This window comes from Lemur catta, chromosome 1 (assembly GCF_020740605.2).
Source record: "Lemur catta isolate mLemCat1 chromosome 1, mLemCat1.pri, whole genome shotgun sequence".
NCBI classification, from domain to species: Eukaryota; Metazoa; Chordata; class Mammalia; order Primates; family Lemuridae; genus Lemur; species Lemur catta.
The window spans coordinates 230465922-230489228 of NC_059128.1; the positions used below are offsets into that span (position 1 = coordinate 230465922).

Here is a 23307-nt window from a genome sequence, read left to right on the forward strand (position 1 = left end):
TTGGCTTAAGCAATTACACGCCCATAATGCTGCATTTCAAAAAGGAAATGAAGATCAATATGGAGCTGATCTTAGGTAGATCATGATGTATCTCTTATTCCCAGTGGAAGCTAACCAAAAAAAAAAAAGACCATTCAGCAAAAATTTCTTCTAATTCATCTTGGACAAAGAAAGTATCAAATCCCAGATTTACATTAATGGTGTCACATATGAAATATCCCCTGCTAAACAAAGTTAATGTATTGGTTTTTCTCAGCAGCCTTTCAAATGAATGGATACATACCTAATTATACATATGTGCAAATATATAGTTGGCATTGTATCTCTCTACTTATTTTTTCTGGTAAAATATTGACTTGCCCTTAAAAATACATAGTACTCACCTTTATTCATTGAGAAGAGGATTAAAAAAAAAAAACTTAAGGTAGTAGTAAGAAAATCAAATCTATCAAACTATTATGGCATTGAAATAGTATACAGGTGAATATTTCAACATTTGAGTATAAATTTCCCACAAAGTAATGCAAAAAAACACTGATAATATCTGCTATTCAAAATTGTCATAGCAAACTGATTTAAACAGAATATGAAAGCCTTTTATAAAACTCAGAAGAACAACAAACATTTTCTATGTTCTGAAACCTATAATTAGGAAAAAAAAACAGCCAATATGGGAGTTTCATTCCAAAAAATTATCACCTAGAGCATATCACTGAGTCAGAACCAATTCAAATAAATCTAAGAGACTACCTCAAGATTCATATAGAGCCATATGGATATTAGTACTCTCAATAAAACTGGCTAAATAGATTCCTATCGAATATCCTGAGATTCAGACTAATTGCCCCAGTATTTCTCACTATGCGACGCTCGGATCACTTGCAACAGAATAACCTGAGGTGAGTGTTTTAAAATACTGATTCCTTACTATTCAGCTGTAAAAAAAGAATGAAATAATGTCTTTTGCAGCAACTTGGGTGGAGCTGGAAGCCATCATCATCCCAAGTGAAGTATCTCAGGAACGAAAAATCAAATATCGCATGTACTCACTTATAAGTGGGAGCTAAACCATGAGTATTACATGGCCACATGGAGTGGTATAATGGACTCTGGAGACTCAGAAGGGGGCAGGTGGGAAGAGGGGAAGGATTAGAAATTACCTATCAGGTACAATTCGGGTGATGGGTACACTAAAAGCCCTAACTTCACCACTATACAATTCATCCATGTAACAAAACTCCACTTGTACCCTATATATATATATATATATATATATATATATATATATATATATATATATATATTTATTTATTTATTTATATATAAATAAATAAATAAAAATATTGATTCCTGATCCCTACTCAAGACCTACTGAATCAATCTCTGGGACTGGGTCTGAGAAATCTGCATTTCAGCAATCTCCCCAAGTGATTTTTATGCACATTAAAGGATTAAGAACCCCTGGTCTAATCAAATAGAGTAAATTAGTATTTTTGAGACTTCACCAGTGTGAATGCATAAATATTCCCTTTAAATTTATGGAACTTCCCATAAAAACCTATGATGGTAGAAAATAAATCAGATTAGTTAAAAAATAAAAACATTTTATGAATGTATACTTTGTATTTCCTCAAATTTAATAATTCTTCTAAAAAATCATACATCAAAAACTATCAGACTGAAACCTATAAAACTGCTGTTTTTGTAGGCCAACATTGGTCAAATAGTGGCAATTTCTATACAATAATATACAGATACATTTAAATTCTTTTAGAAATTAGTTAAAAGAAGAAAACACAGCAAAATAATGAATTCACAGCAAATACTTACAAAATACTCATCACCACAATAAGAGCAATGCTACAGCTTTCCAATTCCTTTTTCTTTCCTGCAGATCACAAGAAAAAGACTATATTAGAATAAAGATTGTGATTACAGCTGATAACAATTTAATATTCATTTGAAAAGAGCTAAAAATACAATTTTTTAAATTATTTGTAAAGACAAAAAGATTTAGGGTGAATTCCCTGCACCTCTTTTTTGATTTCTGATATCCTGAGTAATATGAAACAAATCTACAAACAGAAAATCTACAGCAGTCCTTCAAATTTGGCTTATATTACAAATTAATTTACTCTAAAATTAAATAAGCAATTCTATACATCAAGCATGATATCTAGCTAAGTACTATCTCTGCAAATAATATTTGAGCTGGGTTTATATACAATGCTTCCCTCCTCAGAAAAAAAAAAAATCATCCTCATCTATTCATTCCTGTGCCCAAACTTTTCGATTTCAAAATTAAAGAGCCATTAATCTTAAATAGTAGATAAACATATTCATGCTAAGATATAAGTCTCAGAAGAAGATTTGATAAGGTAGGTGGGTGAGAAGGCATGACAGTTTTATAGCTCTGAGAGGAAGGGAATAACAGTTAGTAAAAACAAGATGTCTTCAAAATTGAGAGTGGGGATAATAAAAGTCAAATTCCATCTTTACAATTTTGCTAGGCTGGCCCTGACAGTACATAAGGAGTAGGAACAGCATATTCAAGGGTAGAAAGCAAATGTCTTTAAATGTAAGCAGGAAATAAATGAGCAAAGCAGTCCAGAAGCAAGGAGGGTGGTAACTATGCCGGGGACTGCGGTGAGCTGGGGCACACTCTCTGCCTGACGGGGCAGCTACTATTATACTAAGCTCCAGCCCACTGCTGCTATGAAGGATTTGGGTCCAGGGTTGTCAGATCTGAGTTTTTATATAAAAATGTCCAATTTTTAAAGTGCCATGTGGGCCAAATAAAATACTTCTATTGGTCGTGTGTCTGCCATTTTACAAGCACTCCTTTATATTTATTTATTAGTTACCTTTAAAAAACTCAGTTTGATAAACATTATCAAAAAAGGAGAGAACAAGGGGAAACCTCCCAACTGATATATCTTACAAACAAGAGGCACATTCTGCTTCATACAACTGAACTAGAATCTTTCATCTCTGTTTACCAGGTGACAGCTACCTGTAATACCCATTTTGGTCTCTAAGTCCACACTGCCAGAGGAACGCTGAGAAGAAAGTTTAGGAAGTATTTCTGTTGTTCGGTTGAATGGTCGCCTTCTCCTTCGTAGGCTGCTAAGTTTTCCAGGGTCTTCAATGGACTGATTTAATATAGATTCTTCTACTAACAAATCTGATTCTAAGAAGGAAAAAAAGAAAATCATTAGATAGTATGTATATAGTGTGGATACCTTCTCAACTATAAGATACAGGGCTTGGGGTTGTTTTTTTTGTTTAAGCCTTGGTAACTTTAACTCTTCCTTAGGTTCTTAGGACCTAGATTCGACTTCACTCTTAATGAAAAGCTTTAGAGAACACCATGACCCCATAATGAGGGGTTTTATTATTCTAGGAAGAATATATATTAATAAATGATGGGCTCATCAGGGCAAATTTGCCATGTGCTATATTAAATATTAATGTATGATTTCAGTTAGAGAAACAACAGGCTACCTTACACTGGATCATTGGAAAGATTTCCAAGACAGGTTATGGTATTTGTTAAATTTAAAGGAACGAGCAGCATATAATAGTTCTCATTTTCAATGAGGGGTTGCAAGAAAGGAATACTAGTAAAGAAAATCTGCAAATAACCTAAAAACCTCATTTTTGTCATTTGTTTCAACCTTTTCCTTTGCTAGATTTTTTATTAGAAGCTCACTATCCAGTGGCCAAGCTAATTTTTGAGTTTCATTTTCTTTGCTCCTGATGAGGAATTTAATAATGAAATAGCCAAAGGAAGAAAGGCAAGGAAAATAATCAACAAATCAGATGAATAAAGCCTTAAATTACCTTGAGTTGACTGACCACCCGCTTTTCTTCAACTAAAATTAATTATGCTCACATATGTATATATACACTAAGAAATACCCAACTAGAACAACTGTACCACTTCCCCCAATGAGCCCCCAGTGCTCACCTCCACCAAACCACACATACATGTAATACCAGTGCTACATGGGCCTACATAAGGCTAGGAAAGCTGCATCCAATGAGGGGGTGTGGGCCTGAGGACTCTCCAGATCTTAGCACAAGTGTGCATCTATGAGCGGGTCACGCAGGCCCTCACTGCAGCCAGCCTCCTTGGCTCCCTGCAGAGGGTGTATGACAGCTCTTAACTGTGTGATCTTGACAAGTCACTTAACACCTCTGTGTTTCAATTTCCTCTTTAGTAAAATGGAAAAAATTAATTGTACCTACATAACAGGGTTGTTATGCGTATGAAATAGTTAATATTTATAAAGCACATAGAACTTTATTATATGTCTGGCATATAACAAGCATTACATAAATGTTTGTTAGACCAACGAAAATTAAATGTTTTGAAATCCCACAAGTGGTAGAGCAAGTGGAATAGTGGGAACCACTTCAGTAGGAGTCATTCCAACATCATCTATCAGCTCCTGCTCTGTGTCCAAATGAAGAATCAATACATTTTGTTAATAAATGCTATCTTTACAAAAGTATATAAATCAAAAAATTTACAAACCAAGCTGTTTGAAATAGTCCTCTAATGAACTCCAGGAATTCTTCTCAATTAAAGATCTGACAAGGCCCCATGGTTGTTTTCTGTATTTCAAATCTGTGGAAACTCTAATAGAATAAGAAGGAAAGAAGAATATTTATTTAAAGAACTTAGTTATATTAATGTTGCAATTAAATGTAAGATTGTATTCAGTGTAAAGCCAAAAGGATTAAAATTCATTAAGATTATAAAAGAAAATGTGTTCATTGATAATGACTTCTTTAAAAATTAATGTGTGCTGCTATTAATTCCATCAAATTTTCCTTCTAAGTACTTGCCACTTTATCCCTTTTCTTTCTCTAGCCCTGAATTTTCTTTACCTAAATAGAAATAAAGGCTCAAAATACATGCTAAATTTTCTAAATTCCTTGTATAAAAACCTCTAATGGTCACACATTAGTTGAAAGTAACTACATTAACTAAGACTAGGCCGTCACTCTCTTTAATGCACCAACATTTCCATTTCCCACCGCAGCAGAGTGAGTGTTCCCCAAGAACTCCCAGGCCCCTGGCCATTACACAGGGCCACATGACTGGCTGTGGCCAATGCATTGTGAGCACAATTCTACAGCTCTTTTCCTAGGGCAACTGAAACAATACATATGCTGGAACATATAGCTCAAAAGCCCTTCTTCAGCTGGGGCCTTAAGGGAGAAGCCCCGCCTCTCTGCTGACCACTACTGGATATATAATTTGAACAAGAAGTAAAGCTTTGCTGTCTAAAGCTGCCACTAACAATTCAGGATTAATAAATTACCAAGGCCTAATCTAGCCTATCCTCTAACATACTCATTTATGCTCACCTTAGCCTGCATTTCTGTTTTGAAGATCGGATGATACAGTATCTATTCAGGGTATAGAAGTAATCATGGTAGGGGACATCATGTGCCAGTACTTCTGAATCTACCAAATAAAACCGTGCTTCCCGACTTTCTTTATACAGTGTCTGCCAAAATAAGATTTAAAAAATTTTCTATGTACATGTTTCCTGTATGAAGTTTCTTGCCAATTTAGAACATATATACTAGGATTCCTTCTGGGAAATTACACAAGACATCAGAAACCTGTATACAAAGCTAGAAGAGCCTCTATGTTGGCTTTGCTATCTATGAATTAAGAGGGGACCTACAGAAATAGTATTTGCTGCTTCTCTGTCATTTCATTGTACGATTATTTCTTTCTTTTAGGTATGAGTAGGGGAAAGGAACATGATATAATTTCTTATATACATTATGTTATTAGTTTATAAAGAGTTTTAAATGTTCTTGTTAGAACAATTCAAAAATCAATTGAAGACAGTAAGGATCCCACCACAAAATTCACCAAAGTTTAACAAAAACACCCTTCACCAAAAAAGTGAAGGAGGGAGGTACCCTAAACAGAATCTAAAATGGTTGTTGGCCAAACCTTTCTCATTTTAACCATACCTTTTCTAAATAGCCTCTAAGGAAAAAAAAAAGGGGGTGGGAGGTTCCAAGGTTATCAAAGACTCCCAAATACCAAAATACCAAACTTTCCTTAAATGTTTGACAGTTTTTAAGGTGTTTTTAAAAGGTAAGGAAATATGTTCTTTTTAACACTGACAGACAAAACTACAAGAGCACAACGAGATCAGATGTTAAGAGATATTTTCAGACTATTTGCAAAACAGATATTTCAACACAAATTGGCCAAAAACACCCTCTACCATATGACAGTGTCACACTGGCCACAGAGGAGGAGCATTAAATAGCTCATATGGTATTTAATTTCAAAAATTTAATCTCTTCCCCATGTCACAGCAGCCATTTAGTTATTTGGCCCTAACCCTTGACAGGATCCTGTCAATCAGATTTCTGTAGTGTTCTTCTTAAATCTTATATTATGAAAAACTTTAAACATACATAAGAATAGAAATGACGTATAATGAACCCTCCTGAGCTCATCAAACAGTCTGAATAAAATTAACTCCTGCTCAGTCTTGTTTCATCTGTCCCCACCCCTACATCCCCTCCCTTCACCACCATTCTCTACCTGGCTAGATTACTTCTAAAGGAAATCCCAGACATGAGTGTAATTTCATCCATAAATACTTCAGTATATCTCTTTATAAATTAATTCCTAAGTATATCTCTTTAAAAAATATGATTTTCTTTAAAACATAGCTATAATACCACTATTACACATAAAAAATTAACAATTCCTTAAATCTCATAAATACCTCCTTACCAGGTGGTATGTTTGAATTAGGATGGGGTTGGTATGGTTTATTTGCCTCTTAAGTATCTTTTAACCTGTAACAGCTTCTCCTTTTTTTCTTGCCATTTATATGTTGAAATTGTCTTGTAAATTGGTGCCTATGACAGGCATCTTCTCTCTTCCCACACGCGTGATTCTTTTGGAACACTGACAGAGCACACGTACCTGCTTTTCAGTGGCAGTGGTGCATTTTCCAGTCAGTGGATTATTAAGGACGATGGTGTAGGTCATGGTTCTCAGTTGGTCACCTCCAGGTTCTGCAGTCCAAGGGGTAGATACTACATCTAATCACAGCAAATTAAAATGAGTTAGTCTAGAAATTTGAAGGGTATGACTTTAAATGGAATCAAAGAGGTAGTTTTAGAATTATTTAAATTTTTTTTGACCAGTCCTAACCTCCTTGTAACTATGTGTTATAAGTTTAATACTAAAGAAAAGAAAAATTAGATGTTAGGCACTCTGTTTATATATGACATATTCCCCATCTCTGATCCATTTATTTCTAAATTGTTTTCTATTAATATACTTGTTTGTTTTTTAGAAGGTAAAATAAAAGTTGGCTCATCTGTAGGCTTCTATGTAACACATAATCGATTTATGAGTACAACCAATTTCCTAAATGGAACTTTTTTTGTATTTTCATTGAAGTATACTATAGATACTGTAATCTCAAGGATATAGCTCCATGATTTTCACAAAGGAAATGCACATATGTACCATCACTCAGATCAAGATACAGAATTTACACCAGCATCCCAAAAGTTCCCTCCCAGTCTTTACCTACCTGACCCTCCAGAATGGTAATCACTATCCTGACTGTTGCATGTCCATAAATTTATTTTGCCTGGTTTTCAACTTTATATAAAGAAATCATATAGCGTGTACTTTTTTGTATCTGGTTTCTTTTGCTTAACACTGTGTCTGTGAAATTTACTCATATCGTTATAGTTATGGTTTCTTTTTTCATTACTATATAGTATTCTTTTGTGGGAACATACAATTTGTTTATCCATTCTATTACTGATGGCTATCTGGACTGATTTGTGTTTTGAACCATTATAAATAATGCTGCTATGAACACTGTAGCCCCTGTCATTCAGAGAACACAGGTACCCATTTCTGATAGGTGTACACTTAGGAGTAAAATTGTTGACTCATACAGAATTCACAGCTCCAGTAGATACCGCCAAACCATTTAGCACAGTGGTTCTTCCAACTTATACTCCACCAGAATTCAGCTGTATCTGAATACACAGAATACAATTCACAATAGAACCCTTGTGAATTGGGTGTAGGCTAATTGAACTGGTACCTTAATGCATAAATTTAGTTTTAGTTTTCAAAGGGTCTGAACTTAATTGTGAGTAGCATATGCCTAATTAAACAATTATACTGTTCACATGTGAATTTAACCAAACGTAAATACCAGTTTATATATCAACAAAATAAAATCAAAGCATGTCTATTTTTTCCTCCTCGAAATACAAATCAGTTTTTATAGTAGGCTCAACCCTCTAAGGATAATAAAATCCTCCCAAATTTATCATTAGGTAAGAACACAAAAACCAACCTATTATATTTCTAGAATTGGCAAATTTCCGCATAAAGTGTGAACTGGTGAACAGCAACTCAAACATTCTCTCAGCACTGATGTGAAAAATGCGGTTAATATAAAGTCTTCCATGAAGATCTTTCTCATGAATATTTTCTAGAAGAAAAAAAACAGAGACCAAAATAGATGAAATCAAAGAAAGGTAATTTTAAGGTTTTGTGGGTTTTTGTTTTGTTTTTGGCACAAAATGGTTTTTAACTGTGATTACAATGATCACCACATTCCAGGATGGTATTAAAACTCTAAATTATAGGCCAGGCGCAGTGGCTCACGCCTGTAATCCTAGCACTCTGGGAGGCCGAGGCGGGTGGATCGCTAGAGGTCAGGAGTTCGAGACCAGCCTGAGCAAGAGCGAGACCCCGTCTCTACTAAAAATACAAATAAATTATCTGGACAACTAAAAATATATATAGAAAAAATTAGCCGGGCATGGTGGCGCATGCCTGTAGTCCCAACTACTCGGGAGGCTGAGGCAGGAGGATCGCTTAAGCCCAGGAGTTTGAGGTTGCTGTGAGCTAGGCTGACGCCACGGCACTCACTCTAGCCCAGGCAACACAGCGAGACTCTGTCTCAAAAAAAAAAAAAAAAAAACTCTAAATTATAATTATATACATATATACTATATATAACTATATATAGTTAACTAAAGTACATATAATCAATATTTCAATTGCCAACACCCAAAAGATATAGAAATATTTACCTTGAATGGTATCAAACCTCCAGCATATATCCCTCAAAAGAATATTTCAAAAGCTACAAGGGCAATATGGAGACACATAGGATGGTTTCTACCACAATTAGCAAGTCCTATCTCTGAATGCTTATACATTCAGCAAGTCACCAATGGCTATGTCTCCTGCACTCACTAGCTTGTCAGTCTGAGTTATATTTCAGCCTCCTGACTTATTAATGCCGGTTCCCCCAAGATAAGAATCATTGTATTCACAACTTATTCTCAATACCACACATTAAAAGAAGGAATCTTTCTGAGAAGTATTCTCCCAAGCTAAAAAATGCCAAATAGAATATTACATTTATTCTGGAAACTTGGTAATGATAATTATGTCAAAATCTACTGGTAGCTAATGAAGAAGCTCAATATCTGCACACCTCTTCTCATATTCCCTGGAAACATTATATAAAATAGCCCAAACTTAATATGATGCTTACTATATGTTAGACATTGTGCTAAGCATCTTACAAGTATTGACTCATCTTGTCCTCACTGCAATCCTGTGAGATAAGTGGTAGTATTATCATCATCATCTCTGTTGTACAGATGAGGAAACTAAGGCACAGAGAGGATTGGCAAGCCCCATGGTTAGTGAGTAACCGATCTGGAATTTGAACCCACTCTAGCTCCAGAGCACACAAGCTTAACCTCTTTTTTATACTGCCAGAAGGAGTTTAACTTAGAAGAATCAAAAAGAAAAGAAAAGAAACAGCTAGGAATAGAAGTATAATAAAAGAAGTAGCATAAACCAATCCAATATGAAATTTTAATGATTTCAGGGCTGGGATTATTTATTATTATTTCAAGAATTATCCTCCCCCCAACACAGAATGAAAACTGTGACAAAGCTCCCCATATTACAGAAATCAAGCCCTAAGAATTATCTATGTAAAAAGCATCTGTCAATATTACTCAGTTTGGTTAAGTAAAAGGGCAATAATCTATTGATCAGAAAAACTCTTCTAGCTCTGGCTTCATTCCCAACTATCTCTATTTCTCCCTCATTAAATGATTTGGGTCTCTCTATTTTGTTACAGGTACAAAAAACTTAGGGATATTGGGTAGATATCGATTTTCCTTCTCCCTGCAACAATACTATACGTAGGCAAAAACTATTCACTGCAATTTCAAATAATGGCTCCTTTAGTGTAGAAATAGATCATGCAAGTAGGCAATTTGCTAAGGTTTTCTGAGGTAACTTCCCAATTAGTCTTGGGAAACAGCTTTTTCTGACATAGAAGTATTATATGTTCACTATAAAAATAATTCAAATATTCACAAAGAAAGCAAAAAACTATAAGTGATTCTATTGATCCTGCTCATTTCCTTCACAGAACCTAACCCAATTTGTAATTGTGTTTTTAGATGACTTGCTTATTATCTCTCTCCTACACTGGACTCTTAAGTTCCTTGTGAGTAGGGACCATGTTGCTTTTAAACACCTATGTATATCCTGTGCTTGGCACATATGAAGTATTAAATAAATATATTTGAGTGAATAAATTACTACTGAAAATGCTAAAAATATCTTAGGGTCTACTTTATTTCTAGAACTTTGAATTTGCAACCAAATTTTTGAAAACTTTTTTATTTTGGAATAATTTGAGATTTACAATTAACTAAACTAGGCTTTATCTTTTTTTTTTCCTTTCCAGTAACATTCTTTTCTGTACAAGGATCCAATCCAACATACCATGTTGCATTTAGTTGTTATGTCTCCTTAGTCTTCTCCGACCTCTGACAATTTCTCATTCTTTCCTTGTTTTTTAACATTTGAAGAGTACTGGTCAGGTATTTTATAGAAGGCCCCTCAATTTAGGTTTGTCTCATGTTTTTCATGATTAGACTAGGATTATGGATTTTTGGAAAGAATACCATAAAAGTAAAGTGCTCTTATTATCAAACTCAGGGAGTACAGGATATCAACATGATTTATGATAGTGTTAACCGTAATCAGTTTGCTGAGGTAGCATCTAGAAGATTTCTCCACTGTAAAGCTATGTTTGTCCCTTTCCATACTGTATTCATTGGAAATGAGTCACCAAGTTCAGCCCATACTCAGAGAGGAGAACTAAGCTTCACCTCCTGAAAGGGGGAGTATCTACCTACAGCATCTGGAACTCTGTAAGGAAGATTTGTGCTTTCTCTTCTATTTGTGCATTTATTCAATCCTTTATTTTTATCAGTATGGACTCATGAAAAGTTATTTTATTCTTCAGGTTATAATCCAATACTATCACTATTTTGTTGCTCAGACTATTTGATTTGGCCATTAGGAGCTCCTTCAGGTTGACTCCTATATTCTAAATTCTTTTGATACATTTATTCTTTCTTTTTTTTTAAGCACTTCCTTACTTTCTAGCACTACAACATGCTCCAGGCTCATCTTATATCATCCCTACTCAGCCCTAGAATCAGCCATTTCTCCATGGAGCCCTGGAACTATAATTTTTCAAAAGTAAGCTTCTTGTTCATACTTAAAAGGAAACAAATCACACACACACACACATATATATATATGCATCTCAGTATAATATTTTCCTATTTTTAAACCCCATTGTTAGATAAGATATTCTGAATTATGACTGATAAAAATAGAATTTATAATATCACCACCAGACATTAACAATAATATCTTTTATATGTAAATTTGTTCAAGGTAATAAATATATGAAATAAACTATTTCCATCTGGGATTAGTCATTTATGAAATTCATGATACTTAAAAGCCTCCTATCCAAATAACATCACCAATAGTATTGCTGTAACATGTTAAGATAGCAGGTGGTATTTTAAAAATGGGGAAAGGAATACTGCTCAACTCAGTAGAATATTACTAATTATTTCCAATAAACAGGAAATACTATTTCAAACATACCAGTTTGAAAGTGGCCAACAGAAATAGTGTAAAGTGAGACAAATAAACATAGAAATACATGAACATCAAAAGCACTGAAAACATGCCAGCAATCTTTTGAGGGTGTATGAAAAATGTACTCAGTAGGTATGCCAGAAAACCAATTGATTTGGAGTTTAACTTAGTAACTAAGGACATATAATTTGTTATATCTTCCATTTTCCAAAAACAGGTAACCTGCTATCTTCTTAACTCAGGGCATTCTTTACACTTGAAAAACCAAGTTGAACTGGAGCGTGTTATTCAAAAATCCGACTAAGGTAACGGTGTCACAGTTATGTGGTTTAGCCTCATGGCTGCTTCCCTGACATGCCAGCCTATCTCGTGGCTTTTCCTCTGGCTTTCCCCAGAGGTCTATTTGTCCTCACCTTTATTAATTAATAAGTATCATCTGATATTCCTATTCCTGTTACTCTTTGCTTGGCTTTGCCTCTAACTCATCTTGTTCTGTCAGCTATAGATCATGGATTTCAATTTTGCTATTCTCATGTGTCCCTCCCACTGCCTAATCTTTGCTTCAGACTTGGCTTCCATTCTCAGCACCAGTGACAGTGGTTAGGAAATCCTGTCACACCAAGTTCTGTCACCATGACAGCCGGGTATCTCATGCCCTCAGACAATTTGTCAGCTTTCACTCATGGCTCTACCTCCTAGGCAGATGCTTCACAAGGCTTCCCATAACATAATAGAAGAGGGAAGGTGGAAGAAGTAAATCCTGACAGCAGCAGAAATATATCCTTAAAAATGTAGCCATAATTTCTCTGTACTTGTGGATATGAATAAATTGTGTGGACTTGTCTTCATTTGCCAGGAAACTCAGGTATTCTAAACTCCTCCCCCAGATTGGCCAAGTCTGTTAGCCTTCCCTGGCAGGGAAAGTCTATCAGCAATGACTCTTTAGATAAATGAAAAAGTTCTGTGGCTTTTTCTGTAAATCATTATATATCAGAGTTTCAAATTAGTAATATGGTTTGACATATTAAAACACAATGCTTAGCATTCTGTTCAGCAGCTGGGCACCCACAGCCCATTTCAGGAAGTACAAAAATGTTCCTAAAAAAGGCACCCTTCAATCTTGGTGGGTTCTAAACTGCTTAGTATAGAGTAAGAGCTTTTAAAAAAGGGCGCCAGTTAAAGCAGATTCTAGTCTAACTTTCCCTCTCTGGGCTTCAGTTAAACTCCACATCAAAGGGCCTGGGCTGGAAGTTCCTTCAAGTCCCTTCCTGAGACACTTCATGATGCTCTGCTTGGTTAATCCCTCGCAGGGATACAGGGGTCTAGAGGAAGTCTCTACATCAAAACAGCCCAGTGCCCTCCTCCCAACAATTATAATCTACAGGTAGTAGAAAAGGGAAAAAAAGAAATCTTTTCATTTTCTCACTCCGCCTGTTCATTTAGTAGATCAAAATACTATCATTTTAAATAAAATGATGTTTAGGCCGGGCATGGTAGCTCACGCCTATAATCCTAGCACTCTGGGAGGCCGAGGTGGGAGGATCACTCGAGGTCAGGAGTTCGGGACCAGCCTCAGCAAGAGCGAGCCCCTGTCTCTACTAAAAATAGAAAGAAAGTAGCCAGACAACTAAAAATAAAAAAAAAAATAGCGGGGTGTGGTGGCACACACCTATAGTCCCAGCTACTCAGGAGGCTGAGGCAGGAGGATCACTTGAGCCCAGGAGTTTGAGGTTGCTGTGAGCTAGGCTGGCGCCATGGCACTCTAGCCCAGGCAACAAAGCAAGACTCTGTCTCAAAAAAAAAAAAAAAAAAATGATCTGCCACCCACCCAGCTCCCTCTAAACCCACATACATATTTCCAAATCTCCTGGGATGGTTTACTTCTTTTGACCTTTACCATTGTCTCTCCAGTTCACTGAATTCAAGAATCTTTATAACATCACAACTTTAAAAATATAAAAAATAGATTCATTATCATGCCCATTTAATATATATGACAAGCCTGAGAAAACATGGAGTACCTGATTTGTTATCTAACAATAATCCAGTAAGAAAAAAATCATCACCCAATAAATAAAACCTCTATAAACAGAGGGCTGAATGTTACATGTAAATTCTTCCCTCCATACTTCTATAGGCCAAATGGTCTCTAAAGCGGCACCAGCAAGGAGTGAAATGTGATCAGGGCCCACATGCAATACACAAACTATACTACTATTCCTGCTTTATTTCTAGATATGTACACGGATTTTATGAATTTTAATAGTATCCTTTATGTAACTTATCATTAATGATATTTTTATAGGAACTCAATAATGAAATTCCTTTTTAAGGACCATTCTTATAAAACAGCAGGTGAGAAAAGAGGAAAAAAAAAAAATCCTTGTTTTGGTGTCACTTACCTATTTGGCCACTGGGGGCCAGAGTAGATCTTCCTACAGCCAGACAGCATGACTAATTCATGCCCTGCTGCATACTAAAAGCACGAATGGAAAGGACACTAACAGTCGATACCCTTAATCTCTCCAAATGTCTCCCACTGCACTCACTTCAATGTCAATAATCTTACAGTTTTTTTTAAAGTCCTTAAAATGTCTACTTAATAAGTATGACAAGTTCCAAGTTATTGGTACTAACTTAAAGAAAGTAGAAAGCACATGGTTTGCTATAAAGTTTCCTTCAAATATCTACTTTTCCTTTTGATTATATTCTCTACTTTTGCATCTCTCTCCCTCCCCTGTAACATATATTCTTAAGCCTGAAACATGAGAAATTCTAAACCTTTGATCTCTTCCTCAGCCCTAAAAGCAGCATAACACAAAAACTAACATATTTGTTTTGGAAGTTTTAAAAATGTTTAGAAAAATTAAATTTTATATTAGGGGAAACTCACATTAATATAGTAAACTTATGTTTATGGTAAAATGGTTTGGAAATGGCTCACACTGACTAGCTCAATATTATTGTAATACACTTGGGATGCCTATTCTTGACTCCTTCCAAGTTAAAGGTGCTGAGTTAGTATAATTCCTGGCCTCTCTCTATCCCTTTACTCAGAAATGGCTTAGTGTTACAGAATGAATGTTTGTGTCCCCCCAAAATTCCTATCTTGAAGCCTAGTGGGCAGCTAACCCCTAGTGTGGCTGTAATTAGAGATGGGGCCTCTAAGGAAGTAATTAAGTTAAATGAGGTCATAGGGTGGGGCTCTGATCTGGTAGAATTAGTGTCCTTATAAGACGAGACACCAGAGCACTTGTCCTCTTGCTCTCTCTCCCCTAGCCCCTCTCTAGGAGCAAGCACTGAGGAAAGGCCATATGAGGACATAGTGAGAGGGAAGCAAGCCAGGAAGGGAGGTTTCTGCTCACCAGAAACCGGCTCTGCTGAACCTTGATCTGGGACTTCTATTCCCCAGAATTACAAGAATATAAATTCCCGTTGTTTAAGCCACCCAGTCCATGGTATTTTGTTATGGCAGCCCAAGCTAATTAATATAGTTAGTAAATATGGAAGGACTACGCCGGGCAGGCTTGGCAAGCCTCTGTCCATCTTTCTGGGAAGTGAGTACCCATAGAAGCTGGTGCTCCTGGAGGGACAATCCTCCCTCTACCTGGGGAGGAGGCTGAACATGGCCTCTGACTGATGGGTAAGTCTATCTCATTCTTCACGTCCATCAGCAGCCCGCTTATCTCTCACGCACTCCTACATCCTCTAACTTTATCGCTATTAGTATCAGAAGTGATATTTTGGTCCCTCTCTGACTTAGTCTTTGTTATCTTTCCCAATTTGGTTACAACAGGGTGGCCAAGAAACACTGCTATTTGTTGAGCCCACTTAAGACCTCATGTATACGTGGATTATAATACAAAACATGTAATAAAAAAAATCCAGAATATAATACTTTTGAAATTCAGAAGGCCTTTGGGTCATGATTCTGATTATTATTTATCATTATATTAGAATTAGGCTAAATCTTTCTTGGCCTTCTAAAACCAAATAAGTTGCTTTTTAATGCCATATGGAATATTATTATCATTTGTCTTTGTAATAAATTTCAGTTATAGAATGTTCCTCCAAAAGTGAATTGAAATTAAATGGAAAGTTTAAAAAATTAAATGGAAGGACTATAATAAAAATAAATCAAATTCAAGAACAATTATGATGAACTGACCTTCTGCCTTCAAAAATTCATCACATTATTCTAAAATATAACCACAATCAAAAGCTTATATCTTCACATACAGAAAGTTGAATATTCTGAGTAACATCACTGAGTAAATTTTTTTTAAGAATCATTTACTGATAGAAACATTCCTTTTCTAGAAATTTTGAGAATCTTCTTTATTCCTTTTTGGAAGCTATACAATAATTTAAATTAATATTCATCTCAGAATGCGTCCTGCCATGACTACTTGCTCTCATAATTATACACAAAACAGGCCTAGAGTAACCTTTGCTAAGGTGTCTTTTTAAAAAAGGAGGAAAAGAAAAAAGAATTTGGGAAGTATTGGGGTGAAGTAAGAAGACTGGACTGAGAGACCTGGTAACTAATCCTAGCTCTGCAGAGTTAAGCTACATGATTTCAGGTTTAGCCCCTCCAGGTCTCATTTTCCCTACCAGTAAAATGAGGGGTGGCCTAAATGAGTAACAGGTAACCCTATCTATAAAATGTGAGCACCCTACACTGCCTGGTATATAGGAGTGGGCGTGCAGATTTTTATTAACAGGTTGGTTTTTCCATTGGCACTGTTCCACCTCCGTTGCCTTAAGGCTTGGAATTTTAAAAGCTAAATGTGATGAAGATTTTTAAATTCCAGGCTTCAGAAGGAAGTGGAGATAGGTTAGACTCAGTAGTCTCTTTCTCCTATTTCCTATAAACTTCCAATCCTTTTTTGGTTCTTCATAGTGTGAGACTGTATCTAATGCAACTATATTCTCAATCTGCATATACCAAATGCAAAGATAAGCATTTAAAGATATAACTGAAATTTTATTAAAATTTATAAGAAATACTTTACCTTCATCAAAAGAATCTGAAGTGCTGCTTTTGTCCAGAGAAAGATATTCGTTTTTATTCAAGTCCAGTGATTTTGATGGCACTCTACTTAACCTCTTTTCTGAAGTTAGTAAAGGACTCTTTTTGATCTGTTTCTCACTTTGGGGCTCCTCTTTCCCTAACCCCTAAAAGGCAAACAACCCAGTTTAAAAATTAAAAAAAAACACAATCTTTAAGCTTAGATTTTACAGTGAGAACTTTGATATTAAAGATGCTTTAAATACAGCTCTTTGAAAAATATTCACAACATTTTTTTGTTATACTTACATCACATTTCCAATGCCACTAAATGTCAACCCATAAAATATTAGTAAATAATATATATCATTCTAAAGTCCTTTTCTTACACAGTAATGAACAAAAAATTTATTTTACGAATCATATAAAAAGAACTCACAGATAGTTAACATCATGTGAATCACTTAAGCAGAAGGGAAAAGTGACAGTGGACAAAAATAATGGAACGGTCAGTTTTCTGGGATGGGCAAGAGAGAGGAGCCAAACCCAGTTAGTTTCCCCAGCCAGTGTCTGCCCCATCACCTCAAGGAAGAGAACTCACCCATATCTCAAGACCTGAAGGGAAAAGGGAAAGAAAATGGAGAGATAAAAGTCACATAAGAGCACAGTGAGGGAGAGAAGATTAAAAGGGAAATTAAATTTCACAGCAAATTCACAAGAACACAATTGGCTTTGCTGTAAAGGGACTAAAGCATTAGGCATTAAAATATATTCAACATATGCTGTCTATACTTTCTGGGATGGTTTGTTAAAGATATGTCATTTCTACAATAAATTTAACGGTAGGAATTAGGTACAAATGCTACTGTTAATGTTAGTAGTCAAGTAAGATGTAATTATCAGGCTTAGTAGAACAGTATAAAAGTCTACATAAACTATACAACAAAATATTTTCTTGCATGGTCTATGTGTGCACAGATGAAAAAGAGCAAAAAGCATAGAGACAATCCTTATACTTCCTGTCCCACGAGATCCTTGAGCAGCACTGAACAGCAGAAGCAGCTCCAGGGAGGATACCAGTTTCCACTAGCCACTCAGAAAGCAGAAAAACAACTGGGACCCAGGACAATTTATTAGAGGATTATATTAACCTAGTCAGAAGACTGATTCTTCAAGCAGAGATCATTGCTAAAATCAAGATGATTTATTTGGGAGTTCCAACTATTATATAAAGCAACATGCTTATTTAGTTGACCCAGGGCCTCTTTAACAGGTACTAAGTAGAGCACGTTTCTCTGTAGCTCCACAATGTTTCTCCTCTTATTGCAAACTAAGTTATATTTCCTATTATAAAAAACATAGATAGAGACTTATAAGAAAAATAGTAGTCACTATATTTTAGTGGTTGGCATCTAGATGATTTTTATTTTCTCACATACTCTTCTATATCTCTATCTGAATTTTTCCAAATAGTACAACAAACATTTTCGTCTTGGAAAAAAGTTATTTCTGACTTTTTCTTATTTCCAACTTTGCTGGAAGTGAAAATGAAGCGAAGTAAGACATACTTGATATCTGCTGACATCTGTGAATCTCACCATACTACACCTGAATGCAACAGGGGAAAAAAGGACCAAAATGTCTATATTATCTGTATTTCATAACCTGAAAACATCTATAACACCAATCTAAACACTGAAAAATGTATGATCTATCTTAAAACTTTAACTAATTCACCTCCTTTGTACCAGTAGAAAGTCACTAAGGTCTCTAGATGAATACATTTTGTAAGAAATCCACAACATAAAGGCAGGCTGAGGTAGTTGCATAACTATTGCCTGAAACAAGTTGATAACCTGGCGGCCTTTCACATAAATATATTCTCTTTCAGGGTTTTCCCAACATTTACACAGAAGAGATGCTGGGAGTTCCCTGGGGAGGGTGGAAAAGGACCATTGGTGGCCACAAATTATAACAGTTTATGGTTATTAGATATTTAGTGTGTGTTAGGGACTATTCTAAGTAGAGTCATGCATTGTTTAACAATAGGGATACATTCTAAGAAATGTGTCATGAGGCAATTTGGTCATTGTGCCAACATCACAGAGTGTACTTACACAAACCCAGGTAGTATAGCCTATTACACACCTAGGCTATATGATATAGCCTATTGCTCCTAGGCTACAAACCTGGACAGCATGTCACTGTACTGAATACTGTAGGCAACTGTAACACAATGGTAAGTATCTGTGTATCTAAACATACCTGAACATTGAAAAGGTATAGTAAAAATGTAGTATAAAAGATAAAAAATGGTACACCAGCATAGGGCACTTACCATGCATGGAGTCTGCAGGAATGGAAGTTGCTCTGGGTGAGTCAGTGAGAGAATGTGAAGGCCTAGGACATTACTGTACACTACCATAAACTTTATAAACACCGTACACTTCAGATACACTTAACTTATAAAAAATTTTTCTTTCATCAATAAGTTGAACTTAGCTTACTGTAACTTTTTTAATTTATAAACTTTTTAACTTTTCTTTAAATTTTTGACTCTTATAACACTTAGCTTAAAACATACACTATAAAACTGTACAAAAATATTAAAATATTTTCTTTCTTTATATCCTTATTCTACAAGCTATTTTCTACTTTAAAACATTTTAATTTTCTTTTTTACTTTTTAGACTTTTTTGTTAAAAACTAACACACAAACACATACATTAGTCTAGGCCTACACAGTCAAGATCATCAATATATAATTGTCTTCCACCTCCACATTTTGTCCCACTAGAAGGTCTTTAGGGGCAATAACATGCATGGTGCTGTCATTTCTTAGCAATGCCATCTTCTGGAATACCTCCTAAAGGACCTGCCTGAGGCTGTTTTACAGTTAACTTTTTTAAATAAGTAGAATGAGTACACTCTAAAATAACAATAAAAAGTATAACATAATAAATACATAAACCGGTAACATAGTCATTTATTATCAAGTATTACATACTGTACCTAATTGTATGTACTACATTTTTATATGATGGGCAGTGTAGTAGGTTGTTACACCAGCATTACCACAAACATTTAAGTAACACATTGTGCTGCCATGTTACGATAGCTATGGTGTCATTAGGCAATAGGAATTTTTTAGCTCCATTATAATCTTATGGGACCACTGTTGTATAGGCAGCCCCCCCAACTGAAACATCATTATATGGTGCTTTCATATATATTAATTCTTTTAATTTTTATTAAAAACTCTATGAGGTATTACCTCATTTTATAGTTGAGAAAACAAAGACAAAGGTTTAAGTAATTAAATTAAATTAAATAGTTAGCAAGTGGCAGAGGTAGAATTCGAAGCCAAAGCCCTGCTCTAAACCAAGAATTTCAGCTTTGGCCCCAGACTTGCATCCCCAATCAGCAGAACAAAAGCTGTGCAGTAGGAGCACTCTGAGCATTCAGAATGTGGTCTCTAATACCATTCTTCACTAAGAAAAATCTACGGAAAATGGCTGATGCTACATCTGGGGCAGAAAATGTGCCTGAAAGAAAGGAGCTCATCAAAGGTATTGGTCATTTCAAAAAGACAAGGGAGCCAACCTCAAGGGGCTCCCAGTGGCAGAGGGGACAAATTGAGTACCAAAAAAAATAATATGACTCCAAGTGATCAAAACTTATTGAAATAAAAAATTAATACACTTACAATGATACTTGAAAGATTAAAGAAAGAAAGAAACTGACTCTAAAGCTCAGTATTTAAATGGACCTGCCTGCTCTATTAGGCAGCTTAAGCAGCGTCTATTGTTACTCAAGCTCAGGGGCTCATCTCTCCTTTCAAAATAGACTCTTTCCACCACACACACTACTCACCCTGGGAAAAGCTCTGCTAACTACAAATTTCTCCATTTTGCTAATTTTTTTAATTATATTTATCTCTCCTATAGACTGCCTGGTAGCTCTGCTGCACTTGATCCACTGAACAAAATCACACATTTTTCCAACAGTACCTCTGCTACCTATAGACTTAAAATTCTTCTCCTAAAATAAAGTAGCAGCCTGACATCTCAAGTTTTTAAACATTTTATATATTCTATTTTTATTTGATCTTATATTATGATTAACACACGGCAGTATAAGATATATTTTAAAAGAAATATTATATACTAACTCCTTTTGCTGAATTCCCATCAAGTGACTCTGTCTCTGAAACCCGACTAATTGATTCACGGGAAAAACTGATTGACTTGGATAATTTTTCATCTCTCTCCCCAGAGTTATCCAAGCTGCTTCGTCCTGGACTTCTGCAAGAAACACATCAGTATAGGAAAATAAGGTCACCTCCACACAAATAAGTGATTTGGTTTCCTCATTGAGGTCCTTTTCTATTATAAAGCATTCTGACAACAAATGGATTATTATAACGTAACAAATAAGCCTCTACTTATAATTAGGCCATCTTCTTAAATCACATGTAAATTGACTTCATTTTTGAAAATAATTAAGATATCCTCACATGAGACTCTATAAATTTCAGAAACCATTAAAAAATTAACAAAGTACATGTGGCCACAACAGCAACTAATCAAATGAATACTGCTTGTTTAAATTTCATTTGTGGACAACCACAAAGCTTCAAAAGGAATAGACCAGATGTGTAAGTTGGATACCAGTCTGCACCAAAAGGCAGTTTTAGATCTTCCTTCTGACCCAGTCCCAGCTGAGATGGCAAATCCCTCCCAGAAGTGGAAACTCATGTCTGCACACAGAGTGCATTAACTAGTCCTGCCCCCTTCTCATTCTTCTCAGCCCTAAGAACAAGGTTTAAGAAACAGCTCAAATGATCATAGGGCCAAAACTACAATAAATGTCTTGGGATCTGCTTTCCCTTTCTCAGGGAGTAAAAAGAAAGAAACACGCATAAAATACAAAAGGAGCACAACTGACCTAATTTTCACTGCTCAACCTTATGGAACAACTATTATTCCCACATAATCATTGCTATGTACAGACTTAAAACTCTTCTCCTAAAATAAAGTAGCAGCCTGATGTCTTAAGTTATGTTATCCTGAGGAAGGAATTTAAAAAGCTAAACGGTATTTCAACCCTATTTAACTCTGCCCCAGTAACAGGAAGGTCTGCGACCAAGTCACTCCTGGCCAGGCAGAATGACAGGGCTCTGAGGGAACCAAATTTAAAAAAATGGCTCCTTGGGATTAGCCCACTAGCTGAGTGTCTGTACTTTAGGACCTTAAGGATAGAGGTGAGGTGTGGAGAAATAGCGAGGAAAGTAGTAGGAAGAGGGAAAGAGAGATTAAAAATGAAGAAAAAGAAGATGGAAGAGCTAAGGAAATAAAGGTTTGAGATAGACATGCTTCTTTCAGAGATTGGAAAAATAAGAACAGAAGTAGAAGAGAGAATGAGGATCCTGCCACGTATTTTCTTAGAAAACATTTAATCACCAGAAGAAAAAAACAGCAGCTTTGCTGGTGACTTCAAAAAGCTTGTCCCAAGAGTGTATGAAGCAATCAAAAATATTTATTCTTTCCTTCTTTGAAGACTAGAAACTTTTCAAGTTGGCAGGGACCTTAAAGATCATCTAATCCAACTACTTCATTTCACAGATGAATAAACTAAGGATCAAGAAGGTTAAAAGATGCGCCTGAGGTGGCTTAGGTACTTGGTGGCCCAGACTAGAATCTAGATCTTGTTTACCACAATCCAAGGCTCTTTGCATTAATCACTTTTCTATCCAATGCCAGTACCTAAGAGAGTCTACTAAACTTTACAAGGGGAGCAATACAATGGAAATTTTTAAATTTTCCAGAAAACTAATAAAATATACATGTGCAACCATATTTAAAAGACTATAAAATATTGATGCTAAACTGAAACAGTATGCATAGGATCAGAATAACTAGAAGACTATCTAGATGAGTAAAATGTCTGTACACATATTAAGACTTTCAAAATATTTCCATTTTAAGACTTATTTGCTAAAGAATTTTTTAATAACAGGTTTAAGATATAATCCACATACCATAAAATTCACCTCATTTAAAGTGTATAATTCGGTGGTTTCCAGAGTTGTACAACTATCACCACTGTCTAATTTTAGAACATTTTCAGCACCCCAAAAAGAAACCCTGCACCCATTAGCAGTCATTCCCCATTCCCCCTTCTTCTCAGCTCTTGGCAACTACTAATCTACTTTCTCTGAATTTACCGATTCTAGACTCCATTTCACATTATGTGGAATTAT

At 35.5% G+C, this 23307-nt stretch overlaps 1 protein-coding gene across 3 annotated transcripts in view; it reads right to left on the reverse strand.

Annotated features, from left to right (window-relative positions):
- GRAMD1C (GRAM domain containing 1C) overlaps nt 1-23307 on the reverse strand; it is an 87716-nt gene that overhangs the window by 7498 nt on the left and 56911 nt on the right. For all 3 annotated transcript variants that reach the window (XM_045540246.1, XM_045540247.1, XM_045540248.1), the window contains 8 exons: nt 21217-21349; nt 17050-17212; nt 8385-8522; nt 6980-7098; nt 5380-5522; nt 4541-4644; nt 3014-3190; nt 1831-1888 (listed from right to left, as the gene is read on the reverse strand). In XM_045540246.1, the coding sequence (XP_045396202.1) occupies nt 1831-1888; nt 3014-3190; nt 4541-4644; nt 5380-5522; nt 6980-7098; nt 8385-8522; nt 17050-17212; nt 21217-21349 (1035 nt within the window). The remainder of the gene's footprint in view (nt 1-1830; nt 1889-3013; nt 3191-4540; nt 4645-5379; nt 5523-6979; nt 7099-8384; nt 8523-17049; nt 17213-21216; nt 21350-23307) is intronic.